At 41.8% G+C, this 18780-nt stretch overlaps 1 protein-coding gene across 2 annotated transcripts in view; it reads right to left on the bottom strand.

The window, feature by feature from the left end:
• NECAP1 (NECAP endocytosis associated 1) overlaps nt 1–18351 on the bottom strand; it is a 38667-nt gene extending 20316 nt beyond the window's left edge. The window contains exons 1-8 of one of the 2 annotated variants that reach the window (XM_032159545.2): nt 18216–18349; nt 10653–10753; nt 10389–10493; nt 8811–8892; nt 7881–7989; nt 7610–7793; nt 5281–5383; nt 3188–4912 (exon numbers count right to left, since the gene is read on the bottom strand). In XM_032159545.2, the coding sequence (XP_032015436.2) occupies nt 4864–4912; nt 5281–5383; nt 7610–7793; nt 7881–7989; nt 8811–8892; nt 10389–10493; nt 10653–10753; nt 18216–18310 (828 nt within the window). In that variant the 5' untranslated portion in view covers nt 18311–18349 and the 3' untranslated portion in view covers nt 3188–4863. Of the gene's footprint in view, nt 1–3187; nt 4913–5280; nt 5384–7609; nt 7794–7880; nt 7990–8810; nt 8893–10388; nt 10494–10652; nt 10754–18215 lie in introns of those variants that run through there. The other variant, XM_058442769.1, reaches the window with a different exon arrangement.
• Between the last annotated feature and the right edge of the window lie 429 nt (nt 18352–18780).

The raw sequence follows: 18780 nt of genomic DNA, 5'->3' as shown, positions 1-18780 counted from the left end.
GTTGTGTATATGTCTCTTAGGCCCACATTGTCTAAAGTGCAGCTCAAGTTCAATGATTCCTCTTTGATTTTCTGCCTGATCTATCCATTGTTGAAAGTGGGGTATTCTATTGCTGTCTCTTTCCCTCTTCAAGTCTGTTAAGAGGGCTGTTCTGCCATTCTTTTGTTCCTTTACTTTCTTAATAAACTTGCTTCCACTTTTTAAAAAAATCTGTTATTTGCTTTATATATTTTGATGCTCCAATCATCTTGATGAATTTACCTCTTTGGGCCAGGCGCGATGGCTCACACCTGTAATCTCAGCACTTTGGGAGGCCGAGGTGGGTGGGTCACTTGAGGTCTGGAGTTCAAGACCAGCGAGGCCAACATGGTGAAACCTCATCTCTACTAAAAATACAAAAATTAGCCGGGTCTGGTGGTACGTGCCTGTAGTCCCGGCTTCAGGAGGCTGAGGCAGGAGAATCGCTTGAACCCAGGAGGCAGAGGTTGCAGTGAGCCAAGATTATACCACTGCACTCCAGCCTGGGCAAGAGGGAGATTCTGTCTCAAAAAAAAAAAAAGAATTTACCTCTTCAACATTTATGTAATGACCGTGTCTCTTGCTCTTGTTATAGCTTTTGACTTAAAGTCTATTTTGTCTGAAATACATACAGTATTCCCCCCTTAGCCTGAGGGAATACATTCCAAGATCGCCCTTGGATGCCTGAAACCACAGATGGTACTGAACCCTATATACATTATGTTTTCTCCTATATATATACCTATGATAAAGTTTAATTTATAAATTAGGCACAGCAAGAGATTAACAATAAGCAATAATAAAATAGAATAAATATAACAATACACCAGAGCACTACTCTTGTGCTTTGGAGCCACTATTAAGTAAAATAAGGGTTAACTGAATTTGTACAAGCATTGCAATACCACAACAATCTGATAATCAAGAGGACTACTAAGCGTCAAATAGGTAGGTAATGTATACAGAATGGATACATTGGACAAAAGGATGATTCACATCCAGAGCAGGGCAAAGGAATATGGTGCGAGATTTCATCACACTACTCAAAACAGTGTGCAGTATTTTTTTTTTTTTTTTTTTTGAGACGGAGTCTCACTCTGTCACCCAGGCTGGAGTGCAGTGGCACAATCTGAGCTCACTGCAAGCTCCGCCTCCCAGCTTCACACCATTCTGCCTCAGCCTCCCGAGTCCCAAGTAGCTGGGACTACAGGTGCCCGCCACCATGCCTGGCTAATTTTTTCTATTTTTTAGTAGAGACGGGGTTTCACCATGTTAGCCAGGATGGTCTCAATCTCCTGACCTCATGATCCGCCCGCCTCAGACTCCCAAAGTGCTGGGATTACAGGGGTGAGCCACCGCGCCCAGCCCCCAGTGTGCCACTTTTAAACTTACGAGTAATTTTTGAAACTTTCCACTTGGTATTTTCAAAGCATGGTTGACTGCAGGTAACTGAACGCACAGAAAACAAAACCTCAGATAAGGAGGGACTATATAGTAATATAGCTACCCCTGCTCTCTTTTGGTTTCCATTCGCATGAAATATCTTTCTCCATGCCTCACTTTCAGTCTCTATGTGTCCTTAAAGGTGAAGTGATGCTCTGGTAGGCAGAATACAGTTGAGTCTCATTTTTTTAATTCATTTAGCCACTCTGTCTTTTGATTGGAGAATGTAATCCATTTTGCATTCAAAATAATCATTAATAGGTAAGGACTTACTACTGCCATTTTTTAAATTGTTTTTTGTTTTGTGGGCCCTTTGTTCCTTTCTTCCTCTCTTGCTCTATTCCTTTATTTGATGATTTTCTATAGTCCTTTGATTGTTCTCTTTATCTTTTGTGTATCTACTACAGGTTTTTGCTTTGTGGTTACCATGAGGTTTACATAACACTTTTTAACAGTTTATTTTAAGCTGATAATTTAAATCACATACAAAAACTCTGCACTTTTCCCTCTCATATATATTTTTTGTTTTGTTTGAGACAGGGTCTTACTATGTGGTCCTGAACTCCTGGTCTCAAGCAATACTCCCGCCTCAGCCTCCCAAAGTGCTAGGATTATAGGCGTGAGCCACCACACCCAGCCACATTTTGTTTTTGATACCAATTTTCATATTTTTATACTGTGTATCCACTAACAAATTACTGTAGCTATAGTTTTACGGTTTGGGGGGTTTTTGGGGGGGCTTTTTTTTTGAGATGGAGTCTCACTGTCACCCAGGCTGGAGTGCAGTGGTACAATCTTAGCCCACTGCAACCTCTGCCTCCCAGGTTCAAGTGATTCTCCTGCCTCAGCCTCCAGAGTAGCTGGGATTACAGGCACCCACCACTACGCCCAGCTAATTTTTGTATTTGTAGTAGAGACAGGGTTTCACCATGTTGGCCAGGCTGGTCTTGAACTCCTGACTTCCGGTGATCCACCCGCCTCAGCCTCCCAAAGTGCTAGCATTATAGGTATGAGCCACCGTGCCCAGCCTTGATCCATGTTTTTTGTTTTTTCTTTTGAGAGAGTCTCATTTTATCACCCAGGCTAGAGTACCATGGTACAATCACAGCTCACTGCAGCCTCGTCCTCCCAGGCTCAAGTGACCCTCCCACCTCAGCCTCCCAAGTAGCTAGGACTACAGGCACATGCTGCCATGCCCAGGTAATTTTTAGATTTTTTGTAGAGATGAGATCTCGCTATATTGCCCAGGCTAGTCTTGAACTGGCTTCAACCAATCTTCCCATCTTAGCCTCTCAAAGTGCTGGAATTACAGGAGTAAACCACCACATCTAGCTAATTTATCTCCTGTGACAATCACTGAACAAGAACTCCCAAGATCTTTTCTGGTTTCCAAAGTCTGTGGCTCTGACCTTAGTTATTTCTCTTATACTGATCCCTTTCATTTCTGCTGATTACAGTTAAGATATAAGAGGTGGCCTAGATCATGAAGATAATTTGAAGCAAATTAAATTAACTGTACCAGAAAATAAATAATGAATATTCATTGATTACACAGGGTGCTCTGTCATTTTAGAACCATGAGCACAGAGGTCTAGTCTCAACTTCTTAAAAGCCTTATTTCTTAATAAAGAGTGATATAAATATCTTTATTACCTACTGGCCCACTTATATTTGGTCAATTAAATTTAAAAGGTAATCAAATAAGCAAATTAAAAGATAAAAGAGACACTTTTTTCATATTTTTAATTACCATTATTGCACCAACACAGCATATGCTTTATATACATATATCTTAAACATTTTCCATTTTTCAGGAATTCAAATACATAATATATTATCATCTTGAGAATACAAAGAACACAACATGGAGGAAGATTGAGAAAATAGGTTCCCAGTATTTAGTCACTAGTGATTCTACAGACTTTCCGTTTAGTGTTTTCTATTGGAATTTTAATATGTCCTGCCATGGCTCTGCAAGAATACAGCTGCCTAGAAAAGGAGGCAATGAAAAGAAAATGGACCCGAAGTCAGAAAAAGTTAAGAAGGGAATCCAGGAAAGTAATATATTTTGAAACTAAACATAAGGACTCCCTTCTGCCAGAGTGTACATACCCAATAGGTGCAAAAACGAAGCAATGATATCTTCCCATTTCATCCTCAAAATTGCTCATTTAGAAACAAAATAGAAAGTACCCATTCACCTAAGAAGCAGAACTTTTTTCACAGCATTGTAAAAGGAATGGCAGGGCAGAGGGACAGGAAAGTAGTGGGAGAACAACTTGCTTTTAAGATACCCTGGGTGACAGGTATCAAAGCCTTGGGCAAAACCTGTCACAGTAAAGCTGTGACTCTCCAACTTCCTTCACAAATGACAATATACATAATAGCAGCTTTCTATTAAAGAACTACATGAACTGAAATGTTTATGGAAAGGGGCCAGATACCCAGGCAGCGAGGCAATGAGGATACTAAACAAGAGTTAAGTGCTTTCAACCTCTCTGCTCTACAGATCAGGTTAAAAACTCTAAACCCTTCAACTTTAGGTCAAATAACAGGGCAAATACAAATTAATGCCATGCTTCAAATGCAGCAACCAGATGGAGCTGCAAGAACTTAAACACTCCTATAGACTATCACTTGGAAAGCACAGCCTCTTGAACCTCCTTCATTACAGAGACACCCACTGGTCAAAGATGTTCCACAATTCAAATTCAACAAACAGAAAAGAATAGTGGAGGTGCCACTAACACAACCCTCTTATCATAGAAAGAAACATGTAAACACACAAGAGGGTGATGGAGCTGCACCCAGCACTGGATGTTCACTGAGTACAATAAGCCTGAAGGAGGCTACACAGCAGAGACCCAGGAAATAGGTCTTTCTCCATATCTACCCCTATCAAAATTCTGAATTTGTAAACACTGAGGTCAGCCTGTCCATTTTTAGTCCTGGGTTAGTGGAGAAGGAAGTTGCAAGGTTTTTGACTCCCCTGGAATTGCTAAATAGGGCTTCACAAAGAGGCACACAAGGGTCATGAGATGATTTTGAAATAAGTTAAAGAATTTGAAAGATGAGACAAATTTTACAGATGTTAAAGGTCATTCCCTCTCAAACAGATGATGGCCTTTTGAGCCCTGCATAGTCAGCCAAAACTATGATAAGATCCACTAGTCCCCTACCTTGGTACTAAGAAGGAGATAACAGATACTTTCTTGGCTGTACAAGTAACAACACAGGGGAGTAACATAAACCAGCTTGAATGTGATGGAGAAGCTAATGAAAAAGATTGTCCAGTCATTTTGGTTCTGGGGAGCAAATGGGTTCCTAACTTCCCTCACAGATTGGTGCCCTCAAGGTCATTTTTATTCCTCAAGTCTGTCCTTAATGTCCTGCCAATGCCATTCAGAACTGGACCCAGTTGGATGGCTGTGGTGCCTGGTTTGGAACAGAGCTGCAAGACAGGAGAATAGAGAAAGCCAAAGACATAACATTAGGATAACAACTCCATTCTTTACCTAATAGTTTCTAAGAAATCACTGCCTAGAATTTCCAAAACCACACTTCATGGCAATCCTACTTACCAAGGCCTGAAATATCCCACTCAAAGCTCATCCTACAGCTTTGTTGTCCCCCCATTCCCAGCACTACTATATTTCGTTCACTAGAACTCCTCCAAAAGACTCTACGTGACCTGCACATCCATTGCTTCTCCAGATCAAAGATTTCAATGACTGTACATATCTTCTACACCTGATTGATTGACTGTACATATCTTCTACACCCTGACTGAGAGTATGCTAGTTTCACTATGCCCATTACCTGGATGCAGTGCTGAAGTCTCCCCACAAGTCATTGCTTGCAGAAACTGGAGTTGGTGCTGGTGTCGTGACAGGAGCAGGAGAATCCAAGTCTAAAAGGATATCTAAACACAAGGTAAGAAATGAAAAAAGAAAAACATAATCAAAATCTTGGAAACGAGAATTTGTGTTTGCACAAAAAATCTGTACACAAATGCCATGGCAGCTTTATTCATAATGGTCAAAAACTGTAAACAACCTAGATGTCACTCCATGGGCAATAGTTACACACACTGGTATATCCATACCATGGACTACTACTCAGCAGTAAAAAGAAACAGACTATTGATATACACAACTTGAATGAATCTCAAGGGAATTATGCTGAGTGGGAAAAGCCTGTCCCAAAGGTTATATGCTATATGATTCCTTTCATAGAACATTCCTGAAGTGACAAAATTATAAAGATGGAGAACAGACTGGTGATTGCCAAGCGTTAGGAATGGGGGAAGAAAGGATGAGAGGGAGATGGGTGCGGTCGTGTAAGGTTGACACAGGGGATCTTCGTAGTGATTAAACTGTTCTATAACCTGAAATGATGGTGGATCCATGAACCTACACATGACAAAACTGCAAAGAACTGGCCAGATGCAGTGGCTCACACCTGTAATCCCAGCATTTTAGGGGGCCAAGGCAGGAGGATCACTGAAGCCCAGAAGTTCGAGGCCAGCCTGGGCAACGTAGTGAAACTCTGTTGCTACAAAAATTAAAAAATTAGCTTGGTGTGGCAGTGTGCACCTGTAGTCCCAGATGTTTGGGAGGCTGACGCAGAAGGATCTCTTGAGCCCAGGAGTTTGAGGCTGCAGTGAGCTATGACTGCACCACTGTACTCTAGCCTGGGCAACAGTGTGAGACCCTATCTCAAAAAAATAACAAAAAATCCTGCATAGAACTAAATATACAGATCCACACAAATATACACAGATGAGAACATGCAAAATGGTGTAAGCTGAGTAAGATGAGAAAGTGGTATCAACGTCAATTTTTCATTTGTGATACTTGACAATAGTTCCACAAAATATTACCAATTGAGGGAAGCTGGGAAAAGGGTAAACAGGATCTCTTCATATTATTTCTTACAACTGCATGTTAATCTACGATTATCTCAAAATAATAATTTAATTTTAAAAAAATCCTAGATACTATCCCCAGTGGCTTCTGGCAACACTTACCAAAAGAAGCAGGCTATAATATTTTCACCTCAAAAATTCCAGAAAGAGAAAGCTCACCCTTAGTAATCAATTCAACAAATTATCTGCATTGTCCAATACATTAAGTTAAAATTCTCAGATTCTAAGATACAGTTCTCTAATCTTAGAAAAATTCTTTTCTCAGTTCCAAAGCTCTCATTTTTCAAATGAGAAGATAGAACTATATTTATTCCTTCTCCCACCAAACAGAAAGAAAGAATGAAAGTGTATGGACAAACCTAGATATCTTCTCCTTTTCTCCCAATTGCTCTTGTGAAGAAATGGGAAGGTTTAAAAAATAACATTTACTAAATGGCTACTATGTTCCAAGTGCTATGCTAAGTGCTGTCAAATCATTTAACCCTCACGACCTTGGGATGGTATTTTATTTTATCTATTTATTTATTTATTTTTGTTTCTTTGTTTTTTATAAGACAAGATCTCACTCTGTCACCCAGGATGGAGTACAGTGGCACAATCATGGTTCACTGCAGCCTCCCAGACTCAAGCCATCCTCCCACCTCAGCCTCCCAAGTAGCTGGGTCTACAGGCATGCACCACCACATCCAACTAATGTTTGTATTTTTTTGTAGAGATGGGGTTTCAATCGTCATGTTGCCCAGACTGATCTCAAACTCCTAAGCTTAAGCAATCCACCCACCTCAGCCTCCCAAAGTGCTGAGATTACAGGCGTGAGCCAAAGTCCCCACTGGGGTGGTTTTACATCTCCAGTTTGTAGATAAGGAAATTGAAACTCAAAAAACTTAAGTAATGTTTACCAAGCACATTCAAATATAAAGTAGCAGAGCCATGACCAAAACCTTGGTCCATCTGACTCAAAAGCTTATAAGCATCTAACCAAGAAAAAAATGAAGGAAACTGTCATTTTAATAAGCAAATATTTTCTGCCAAAGAACCTATGAGATACTATGACTCTCAGCTGACTAGAAAAGTTTTGATTCCTTGCTAGAAGCTGCCAGAATCACCTTGTCAGTACCATGAGCTATTTCATAGCAAAAACATTAACTCTCCTTGACAAACAGGTGTCACTTAATTAAAACATAAGATTGGATTTCTCAAAATTAGAAGTACTAGATTTACCTGCATCACTGCCTCCATGGTTAGATTTCGGAATGGGTGGTGGGGTGACATGATTGCTGATGGCAACTGAGGAGGATGGTGGGGGAATAGTGACTTTGCCTCCTGGCGGGGGTGGGAGTAAGCTCAGGCCCCCACCCCTTGCAGTCCTGGGTTTAGAAGCACCTCCTTTCTTGTTTGTAATGTTCTACAAAAGAAAAAAAGAAGAGCAAGAGAAAGATGTCATAGGCTTATGGAAGCACAGGAAAACAAAATTTTTAAAAACCATACTCACCCCGATACTCAACTTGATGGTTTGTCCTTCCTTGAAGCCCAGATCCAACTTAGGACGAGCATCCATTTCTTGAGATTCCTTGGAAATCTCAGATTCCTGCTTTACCCACCTTTGGGAACACAGGAAGTTATCTTAGTTTGAGATTTCCTGAAAGCAGAGTCTGACATACAAATTTGGGTCTATGTACTTTTATGAAATGAGATTCCAGAAAACACAGTGAGAGATAAAAAAGAGAAACAAAAGGAAAAAAAGCCAAGAAAGAAAACAACTGGGGTTCAATTCCACTGGGGACTCTGAGAAATCTCACGGAATACGTATTAGAATCGCCCCTTCAAAAAAGATGACATTTAGCCACCAATTCCCATTCCCCACAGTTGAGGGCTGCTCCTGAAGGGGTGTTAGTTTCTCAGTCTTTCCAAGTTAAAGCTTGCTCTTAGCCTTCTACAACTTCAGAGAGTCCTGAGGCAGAAAAGGAGAGACATGCTTGCTCTTGAGGTAGAAAGCTGACAGTGTGCACAGCGCTGTCAACCACAGCTGCACCAAAATCAAGCGGGCTAAAGAAATGTTGCAAAAGTCACAAAACATGTCAGCTACATAAGGTAACAAGAGTGGCACACGACTCCCCACATAAAGCCCTGCTGTTACTGTAGGCCTCCCTCTACCACCTAAAAGACGGGGCACATTCGACAGAGCATCATTTCAAACTACTGCACAAGGGATCTAAAACATATTGCAGGCTATAAGGAAAGGAAACATAGAATAGACACAAAGATGACCTAAGGAAACAAAAGTGAATGGGGAGATTTATATCCATAATGAAATAGTTTAAGAAATAAAGAAACCAGGAGGAAAAGAGATACTGCCCATTCATGTGAGAAGCAGCATTCCTATAAGCATTCAACCTGGTAACTAAGGACAAGCTTCACTCACTTGAAGTGATCCTGCAAGGAGACATTAAAGTCGAAGGCATCTCCCCGATCTGTGAAGCCAATGCCAATGAAAGCACTGCGCCCTGTGGAAAAGGCAGGAAGACTCGACTAGGAAGTGTCCTCTATGGCAGGAGCCCCCAACCCCTGGTACCAGTCTGCGGCCTGTTAGAAACCAGGCCATACAGCAGGAGGTGAGTTGTACACAAGAGAGCAAAGCTTCATTGTATTTACGGCTGCTCCCCATCACTTGCATTACCACCTGAGCTCTGCCTCCTGTCACATCAGTGGCAGCATTAGATTCTCAGAGGGGTGTGAACCCTACTGTGAACTGCACATGTGAGGGATCTAGGTTATGTGCTCCCTATGAGAATCTGATGCCTGATGATCTGTCACTGTCTACCATCACCCCCAGATGGGGGTCTCCCACCACCCCCATCTAGTTGCAGGAAAACAAGCTCAAGGGTCCCACTGATTCTACATTATAATGAGTTGTATAATTATTTCATTATACATTACAATGTAATAATAATAGAAATAAAGTGTACAATAAGTGTGATGCACTTGAATCATCCTGAAACCATCCCCTAATGCCGGTCTGTGGAAAACTGTCTTCCACAAAATGGGTCCCTGGTGCCAAAAAGGTTGAGGACTGCTGCTCTATGGCAAATTTTGCCCAGTGAAAATATAACAGTCACCCTAACTAGACAAAGTCTGAATGTGAAACATCTTCTCATAGACCAAGAGTTGATAAACTACATAGAGCCCATGGGCTTTATCCTGCCATAGCCTGGTTTTGTAGAAAAAGTTTCATTGCGACATAGTCATATCAATGTGTTTACTTATTTTCTACAGTGCTTTCACACTGCAACAGCAAAACTGAATAGCTGCAGCAGAGGCCACTTGACCTGCAAAACCTAAAATATTTATTATTTGTCTGTTTGCCAACCTCTGTTATAGACCATGGAGAAAAGAGTGAGAATAACTCCTCCACACATAAGATGATTCAAGATAGTCCCACCAAAAACTACCACAAACAATAAACGGGCAAAAAGTGTTCATTCTTTTTTTCTTTTTTTGAGATGGAGTTTTGTTCTTGTTGCCCAGGCTGGAGTGCAATGGCACGATCTCAGCAACCTCCACTTCCCCAATTCAAGCGATTCTCCTGTCTCAGCCACCCGAGTAGCTGGGATTACAGGCACCTGCCACCATGCCTGGCTAATTTTTGTATTTTCAGTAGCGACGGGGTTTCATCATATTAGTCAGGCTGCCCTCGAACTCCTGACCTCAGGTGATCCACTCACCTCGGCCTCCTAAAGTGCAAAATGTGTTAATTCATTTGTTAGATATGTGTTTTTGATTTATTTAAGTCTACATATGAATTCCCACATCTTGAACTTGTGCTTATCTATTACAAATAACATGTTAATACTTTTCCTTTAGCAACTATAGTAACTTTAGAGAAAGGGAAGAAAAAATGAAGTAAACCAAAGAAAGATAAATGCAATCGGACACACTTTTCATGGCTGTGCATTCAGCTGTTTTCCTAACTTCGTTCCATTCAAAATCCCAGTTCTCTTACCAGTACCATCCTGGATCCGGATTACAAAGTAGCGGCTGGAATCTGTCACTGTCTCCACAGCAATACCAGGATATTGTTCTACTGGTGCCTGAGCAAAGAGCTCCCCTGAGAGATAAGAGAAAGACTTTTTTTGAGTAAAGGAAGCCAAAATCCAGAACTCCAATTAACAAGTAGTATTTCCGTTCCAGTCCCCAAATTGAAGGTGCTTATAAAAGCACACCAAATTAATATTCTTAATATTAGAGGGTCACCTGCAAAGATTACCTGAAACTTTATCCTCGAGTTTGATATAGGCAGTCTTCCCTTTTGAAGTGATTCGGAGGCGACCAGTCCAATCAGGCTGGTCTAATTTCCAGTCAGATGCCCTAGGGACAGGAAAAGAGGAAGCCTCAGGCACATGTCCTTAATTTACTAAAGCCTACCCAGAATCTTTGACTGTATTTCTATTTCCCTGTCCTGGATTGCCTATTCTTTCTACCTATTAATCAACAAGAATAATTCATGATCTATTTAGATGCCTCATGTTACTTATAGTCCAAAGCAAGTAAAAGACAATGCTACTACTACTTGAGGACTTTGGAGTCCAATAAGCATCATTAAAAAGATGTAAAAGCACGAATAAAAGCAATAAAAAATAAAATTCTGGCCGAGCATGGTGGCTCAAGCCTGTAATCCCAGCCCTTTGGGAGGCCAAGGTGGGTGGATCACTTGAGGTCAGGAGTTTGAGACCAGTCTGGCCAAGATGGTGAAACCCCGTCTTCTAAAAATACAAAAATCAGCTGGTTATGGTGGCATGCGCCTGCAATCCCTTGGGAGGCTGAGGCAGAATCAACTGAACCTGGGGGGTGGAAGTTGCAGTAAGCCGAGATTGCGCCACTGCTCTCCAGCCTGGGTGACAGAACAAGACTTGGTCTCAAATAAATAAATAAATAAAATTTCTCATAACGATGCTATTTTCAAACTATAGATAGTATACTAGATAACCATGCTTTACTAATCAGATAACCACAAAGTCTACTAAATTAAATATCCTAGGTAATGGGAGCCCTCCCAAATCAGTAAATATACTATCTTTCACTGAATTCAATCAATATTTATACAGTACTTATTAAGACAGAGGAATCACTGGTCTAGACGCTTAGGATACAACAGCAACCAAAACAAAGATTCCAACCCTCATGAGGCTTACATTCTAACAGAAGATAGAAAATAAAAAAGAAACATAATAAACAGCATAATTAGTATCTTAGAAAGTGGTGAGTTCTAAGGCAAAAAGAAAATGTAGAGGCAAATTAGGAAGATTGAGAAGACAGTGGGAGAATGAACAAGTTGTAGCATTCAAGAGGGTGGTTGGGGTAGGTCTCATTAAGGTGAAATGTGAGCTAAAATGTGAAGCAAGAGAGTTATCCATACAGATGTCTAGGGGGGAAAGCATTCTAGACATAGGGAACAGTTAGCCCAAAGGCGCTAAGGTGGGGGCATGCCTGGCATGTTTGAGAGACAACAAGGAAGCCACTGTGGTTAGAAGAGAGTAAGAGACAAGGTGCGGGAGGTAACAGAGGGCCAGATCATGCAGGGCCTTGTGGGCCATAGTAACAACTTCAGCTTTCACTCTGAGTGAAAAAGGAGCTACTACAAATTTTAAGCAGAGGTGTGACATGATCTCCTTTACATTCTAAAAAGATGACTACATCTGCTGTCTGGAGAAAAGCTGTAGGGATAAGAGAACTGAAGCAGGGGGATTAGCTAAGGGACTACTGCAGTAATCTAGAAAAGTCACAATGGTAGCAGAAGTGGCTAGATTCTGGATATATTTAGGGTAAAAGCAGCAGGATTTTCTAATGGATTAGATGCGGGATAGAGGAGAAAAACAGAAGCCAAGGACAACTCCAAGGTGTTTAGCCTGAGCAAAGGAGTTGCCAATTACTGAGATGAGGAGGAACACGTCTAGGAAGAAGTATCAGGGATTCAGTTTTAAATATGCTGAGTTTGGGATGTCTAGTAGATTTTCAAGAGATGTAGAGTAGGCAGTAAAATATATGAGACGAGTTCAAGAAAGACATCTGGGCTGGAGATACAAACGTCCATGAAAACATCAGAAATTTATAAAACGTGTTATAATCAACTTGAACAACAACTAAGATTATTTATGATGAATTTTACAAAACACTGTATTTGTGATTTGTTTTGCCAGGAGTATGGAAAAGAGATTAGCAAAGTAAAAGTTATTAATAATTCATCTTTTAAGAAATCAAAGACTAATACTTAAAGACTAGAAAAGCAACAATAAGGTATATCTGAGCAAGAATGAGTTTAACAAGATGAGAGGTAAAAAGCTGAAAGGCGGAAAATGAAAGTGAAAATTAGCACAGGTTTTGAACAGGATCTGTAAAATAAATCCTTCCCATTCTCTTCCCTCTTGATTCCCTGCCTTCAAAGACCCTCAAGTACCTAAATCTGATCCAGATTAGAGAGCTCTAAAGTTCTTCATCTATTATATTAATGAGTCATTACTTATTATAATCATGCCACCAAGAGCTAATGTAAATGGGCTATTAAAAATATTAGGAACAGCCAGGCACGGTGGCTCACGCCTATAACCAGCACTTTGGGAAGCCGAGGCGGGAGGACTGCTTGAGCCCAAGAATTTGAGGTTGCAGTGAGCTATGATCGCCCCACTGCACTCCAGCCTGATCAACAGGGTGAGACCGTCTCTAAAAACAACAACAACAACAAAAAATTAGGAACAAGCCTATTAAATGTGTTTTTCTTGGATGAGTTCCTTAGTTACCTTGTGTATCTAGTGTCCAATATTTAACAAATTCTGTAAGTAAATGGATATTCATGGCAGCAGATTCCCTCAGCCTTGAGCCTTAGTTCCTTTCCTACTCCAAGACCTAATCTAAAGAACTCTAGATGTTGCTTGTCCTCTGACAAGACTTTAAACCTACCTCACAAATTTTCATTTACCTTAGTAATAAAACTTTATATATATATTAATAAAAAACCACTGATGATTCACAGTAAGATTCCAAATGTACATTTTAATATGTCCTTATAGTAGATATGTGAAATAGGCATGAAAAGCCTATCATACCTCTCTTTCTCTCTAAATGATGGAAAGGATAACACAGTAAGTAATAATGCCTAACTTCAAAGTCCATTATTCTTTCATTACACTGAAACACATTATAGAGGTTAATATTGATTTAGCTAAGGGAAGAGGGTAGTGAAGAATATTTTTGTTAAAAAAATTGTTTTATAGGTTGGAAACTGTTTTCTAACCATTTATTTGTGTGTGTGTGTGTGTGTGTGTGTGTGTGTGTGTGTGTAATAGAGTCTCAATCTTCCACCCAGGCTGGAGTGCAATGGTGCAATCTTGGCTCACTACAACCTCCGCCTCCCGGGTTCAAGCGATTCTCTTGCCTCAGCCTCCTGAGTAGCTGAGATTACAGGCACAGGCCACCATGCCCAGCTAATTTCTTTTGTACTTTTAGTAAAGACGGGGTTCCACCAAGTTGGCCAGGCTTGTCTCAAACTCCCGACTTCAGGTAATCTGCCCGCCTTGGCCTCCCAAAGTGCTGGGATTACAGGAGTGAGCCACCGAGCCCAGACTGTTTTCTAAGCATTTGTAAGTTTCCTTTTTGTTTGTTTGTTTTGAGACGGAGTCCTGCTCTGTCGCCTAGGCTGGAGAGCAGTGGCATGATCTCAGCTCACTGCAACCTCCGCCTCCCGAGTTCAAACAATTCTTCTGCCTCAGCCACCCACATAGCTGGGACTACAGGTATGCGCCACCACAGCTGGCTAAGTTTTTTGTATTTTTGTAGAGATGGGGTTTCGCCATGTTGGCCAGGCTGGTCTGGAACTCCTGACCTCAAGTGATCCGTGCGCCTCGGCCTCCCAAAGTCCTGGGATTACAGGCATGAGCCACTGCACTCAGCCTGGTAAGTTTCTTGTCAACCCAAATTTTCCTTCTCATAGTCTAGAAGTCTGGTCAGTTAAAGTCTGGGAACAAACAGCTTACACTAGGTGAATTAAAATCAATTATTCTCTTTAATCTTATCAGTCACTCAAAGGAAAAATTCCTCCTGCTTTCTAAAAGGCCCAGTTTGTCCTTTAATGTCAGCCTAGAGAATAAATCCTGCTTATAATATAAAGTGGGTTCTGGTAAATAAGAAAGATTATGCAAATGAAAAGAAAACCAGCATTTATCAAGCATTTATTATGTGCCAGGCATTATGCCCATTCTTGTGAAAATTAAGTGAGAGGGCCAGGCGCAGTGGCTCATGCCTGTAATCCCAGCACTTTGGGAGGTTCAGGTGGGTGGACTGCCTGAGGCCAGGAGTTCAAGACCAGCCTGACCAACATGGTGAAACCCCATCTCTACTAAAAATACAAAAAATTAGCCAAGGATGGCAGCGCACATCTGTAATCTCAACTACTCAGGAGGCTGAGGCACGAGAATCGCTTGAATCTGGGAGGCAGAGATTGCAGTGAGCCATGATTACACCACTGCACTCCAGCCTGGGTGACAGAGCGAGACTCTGTCTCAACAAAAAAAAAAAAAAAAAAAAGAAAGAAAATTAAGTGAGAGAATCCTACAAGGTAAGTATAGTTATAGTCATTTTTACAAATGAAGAAACTAACATTCAAAAGTAGTGATTTGCCAAAGGTAACCCAGCAAATAAATATCGTTATTCAAACTTAATTCTGCTCTCTTAATGTACTGTACTAAAAAAGTGATTGATGATAACATGCCTCTTGGAGGATAAAAAATGCCAATAGGCATGGAAAACACAGAAGGGTAACAGGAAAAAGAGGAAAATTAAGAAACTGCTTTAATGGCTCAGTGCAGTTAACTGATGTAAGTATAAAGGTTGTGGAAAACTAGGAAGTGAAGATAGAGAATGCAGATGGGTGAGAGAGGGGAGGTGTTTTAAAAAGCTTGAAGTAGGCTGGGTGTGGTGGCTCACGCCTGTAATCCCAGCGCTTTGGAAGGCCAAGGCAGGCGGATCACGAGGTCAAGAGTTTGAGACCAGCCTGGCCAACATAGTGAAACCCCATCTCTACTAAAAATACAAAAATTAGCCAGGCATGGTGGCACATGCCTGTAGTCCCAGCTACTTGGGAGGCTGAGGCAGGAAAATCACTTGAACTGGGCAGGCGGAGGTTGTGGCGAGCTGAGATTGTGCCACTGCACTCCAGCCTGGGCAACAGAGCAAGACTCCATCTCAAAAAAAAAAAAAACTTCGAGAAAAAGAATATAATCCCACTTCAATATGTAGCATATCCTTTAGGAGTCTTAATTCCTAAAGTTGGAAGTAATGAGCTATTTGACCTTATTTAACAGTTCAACCAATGCCAATTTATGTGATTAGGTTTCTCTGTGTAATCTACTGATTTCTTCTTTCAGTCAACATTTACAGGGTGCCCAAAGTGTACCAGATACTGTGCTAGACCCTGAGAATATAAAGTTAAAAAGATCTCAAGTTGTTCACAGTCTAGTCTGGAGAAAAAGGGACACTAAACAATCCATTGTACAATCCATTGTAATCCATTACAATACAAAATGAAGAGCCCTGGAATAGAGATAAGAATAAAGTGCTACGCAGAAACAGAAAACCAAACACCACATGTTCTCACTCACAAGTGGGAGTTGAACAGTGAGAATGCATGGACACAGGAAGGGGAACAACACACACTGGGGCCTCTCGGGGGAGGGGCGAGGATGACAGGTTGATGGGTGCAGCAAACCACCATGGCACATGCATACCTATGTAACAAACCTGCACATTCTACACATGTATCCCAGAACTTAAAGTAAAAAAGAAAAAGATGCTATGGAAGCACACAGGGTGCATATCTAAACCAGAATGGAAGGGTCACATAGGGCTTCCCAAAGAAGGTGATGTTTAAGTGACTCATATAGTACCTGTAACTACCATCTAAAAGTATGTTGATTTCTACTTAGGGTCAGCTTGGGGTCCAACTAAAAGCTTATTAAAAACAGAACTGCTACCTCTTTGCCAAAGGTGCAATCCACAGGACCCAGTGCACAGGTCAGCAAGCATAAAAATATTGATTCATGATGAATAAAACTCCAGTAAGAGGCAAAATAATAGACATAAGGAGAGGGTAACTTTTCAGCCAAGGTAATGATAAAACGCCAGGAGGAAAAATCACAATGATGATGTGGGTCAGAGAGAAGAATAAGAACAGTATCTTGGCCAGGTGCAGTGGCCCACCCCTGTAATTTCAACATTTTGGGAGGCTGTGGCAGGAGAATCACTTGAGGCCAGGAGTTCGAGACCAGCCTGGGAAATATATCAAGATCCTGTCCACACAAAAAAATTTAAAAATTAGCCAGGCGTGGTGAGGCAATGCCTGTAGCCCTAGCAACTTGGGAGGCTGAGGTAGGAGGATCCCTTGTGCCAGGAGTTCGCAGCTGCAGTGAGCTATGATTGCACCACTGCACTCCAGCCTGGATGACAGAATGAGACCCCGCCTCTCTAAAAAAAAAAAAAAAAAAAAAAAAAACAAAAACGACGGCTGGGCGTGGTGTCACGCCTGTAATCCCAGTACTATGGGAGGCCAAGGTGGGCAGATCACAAGGTCAGGAGTTCAAGACCAGCCTGGCCAATTTGGTGAAACCCTATCTCTACTCAAAATACAAAAATTAGCCAGGTGTGGTGGTGCATGCCTATAATCCCAACTATTCAGGAAGCCGAAGCAAGAGAATCGCTTGAACCCGGGAGGCAGAGGTTGCAGTGAGCTGAGATTGAGCCATTGTGCTCCAGCCTGGGCAACAAAGTGAGACTCCATCTCAAAAAAAAAGAACAAACAAATAGTATTTGCAACTGCTTTATTGCATTTCCTACATTCTTTCACATCCATTATATGATTTAATTTTACTCTCCCCAAAACCCTTGTTAAGTACATTATCAGAAGAGCGCAGGTATCATCACTAACAGGTTTTTTGTTTTTTTCTATTTTACAGAAGAGAAAATTGAGGCTTGGAAAGGGCTCACACTCATATTGTTTAACATGAAGCCCAGTGAACTGTCTTTCAACTACATAATGTCCTATAGCATTCTCAGAACCTCACAGTCATTGGATTACAAGGTGGTTAGTTAGGCCCAACAGGGAAAATGCTGCCTCAACTTTGGAGGGAAAAGGTGTAGGAGAGGTTAAGAAGGGAGGTAGGGAAGGAAGACAGAAAATACTATATAATCATCAAGAAAATACAATGAGAAGAAACAGAATGAACAACCATTGTAAAGCTTATGATCATAACCTTTGCTCACTGGTAAAACTGCTGAAGGAAAAACCGAATGGTGGATGATGACAGTTGGTGACGAAATTGACAACAGTACAAAAAATAAATCAGATAATCCAGAGTGGCAAGCAACACGATTACCCATAAATGTGCATGGGGAACTGGAAAGGTGTGTGTGTGTGAGAAAGGATGAGGATGATAAGCAGAAGGACGCAGGGAAGAGCGAATGAAAGGGGACTGGCGATGGAGCAGGCACGACTGAAAGTGGATGATGGGGAGCAGATGGGTGCCCCAGGGGGTTACGGGGGAGGCAGGGTGGAATAATGCAGAGTGGTAATTTAAAAAAAAAAAAAAAAAACGGCAGAAATACGGTGATGACAGTCCAGAGTGGAGATGGAGCAGGAGGTCAGGGAGATGACAACCCAGGTAGGGAGGCTAGCAAGGTGACAATACAGAGGTAGTAGTGGCAGGGACGGACAGCGTGCTAGCTGAGAAGGAAGCTGTCATCTGCGACAGAGTACGCGTGTGCGGCAGCGCCTCGGGGTTAGTACCTGTAACCGCGGTTGGAGGCCCGGGGCGGAATCCGGTAGACGCTGACGTCCGGCTTCACACACAGCACAGACTCGTACTCCAACTCGGCCGCCATCTTGGCTCCGCTGTCCGGGGGCGAAACGTAAGATCGGGGGCGGAGCATGGGAGGCGGAGATGCAAAGCGCGACAACTTCTGTTGCGTCACTTCCGCACGAGTTCAAGTTAGTTTCTGAGATTAACCTTTTCGGTGACGCGGGGAGCCATATTGAAACCTGGAAACGATGAGGCTGCGCGGCTCACCATCTTGGGTAATGGCAAAGATGGCCTCCAAGTGCGTGACTCTCGTTATGGAAATCTCTCTCCCTGAGAGGTGCTTAGGCAAATCGCCATCTTACTCTAGGCAGGTGCCTGGAGCGTCCTACGAGGACGAGGACCATATTGAATCCTGACGGATTTTCTTCCAGGAGTCACTTCCTAACTGTAGTCTTCCGGCAGAAAAGAGGCAACCTCCAGCCGGTAATCCCAGACGAGGTACCTACGGAGAATGATGTATGATCTGGTCATAGACACCGTGGATTTCAACTC

This window comes from Hylobates moloch, unplaced genomic scaffold, assembly GCF_009828535.3.
Source record: "Hylobates moloch isolate HMO894 unplaced genomic scaffold, HMol_V3 SCAFFOLD_8, whole genome shotgun sequence".
Taxonomy (NCBI): Eukaryota; Metazoa; Chordata; class Mammalia; order Primates; family Hylobatidae; genus Hylobates; species Hylobates moloch.
The sequence above is the reverse complement of the archived record's forward strand: the minus strand, read 5'-3'. Positions and strand labels throughout refer to the sequence as shown.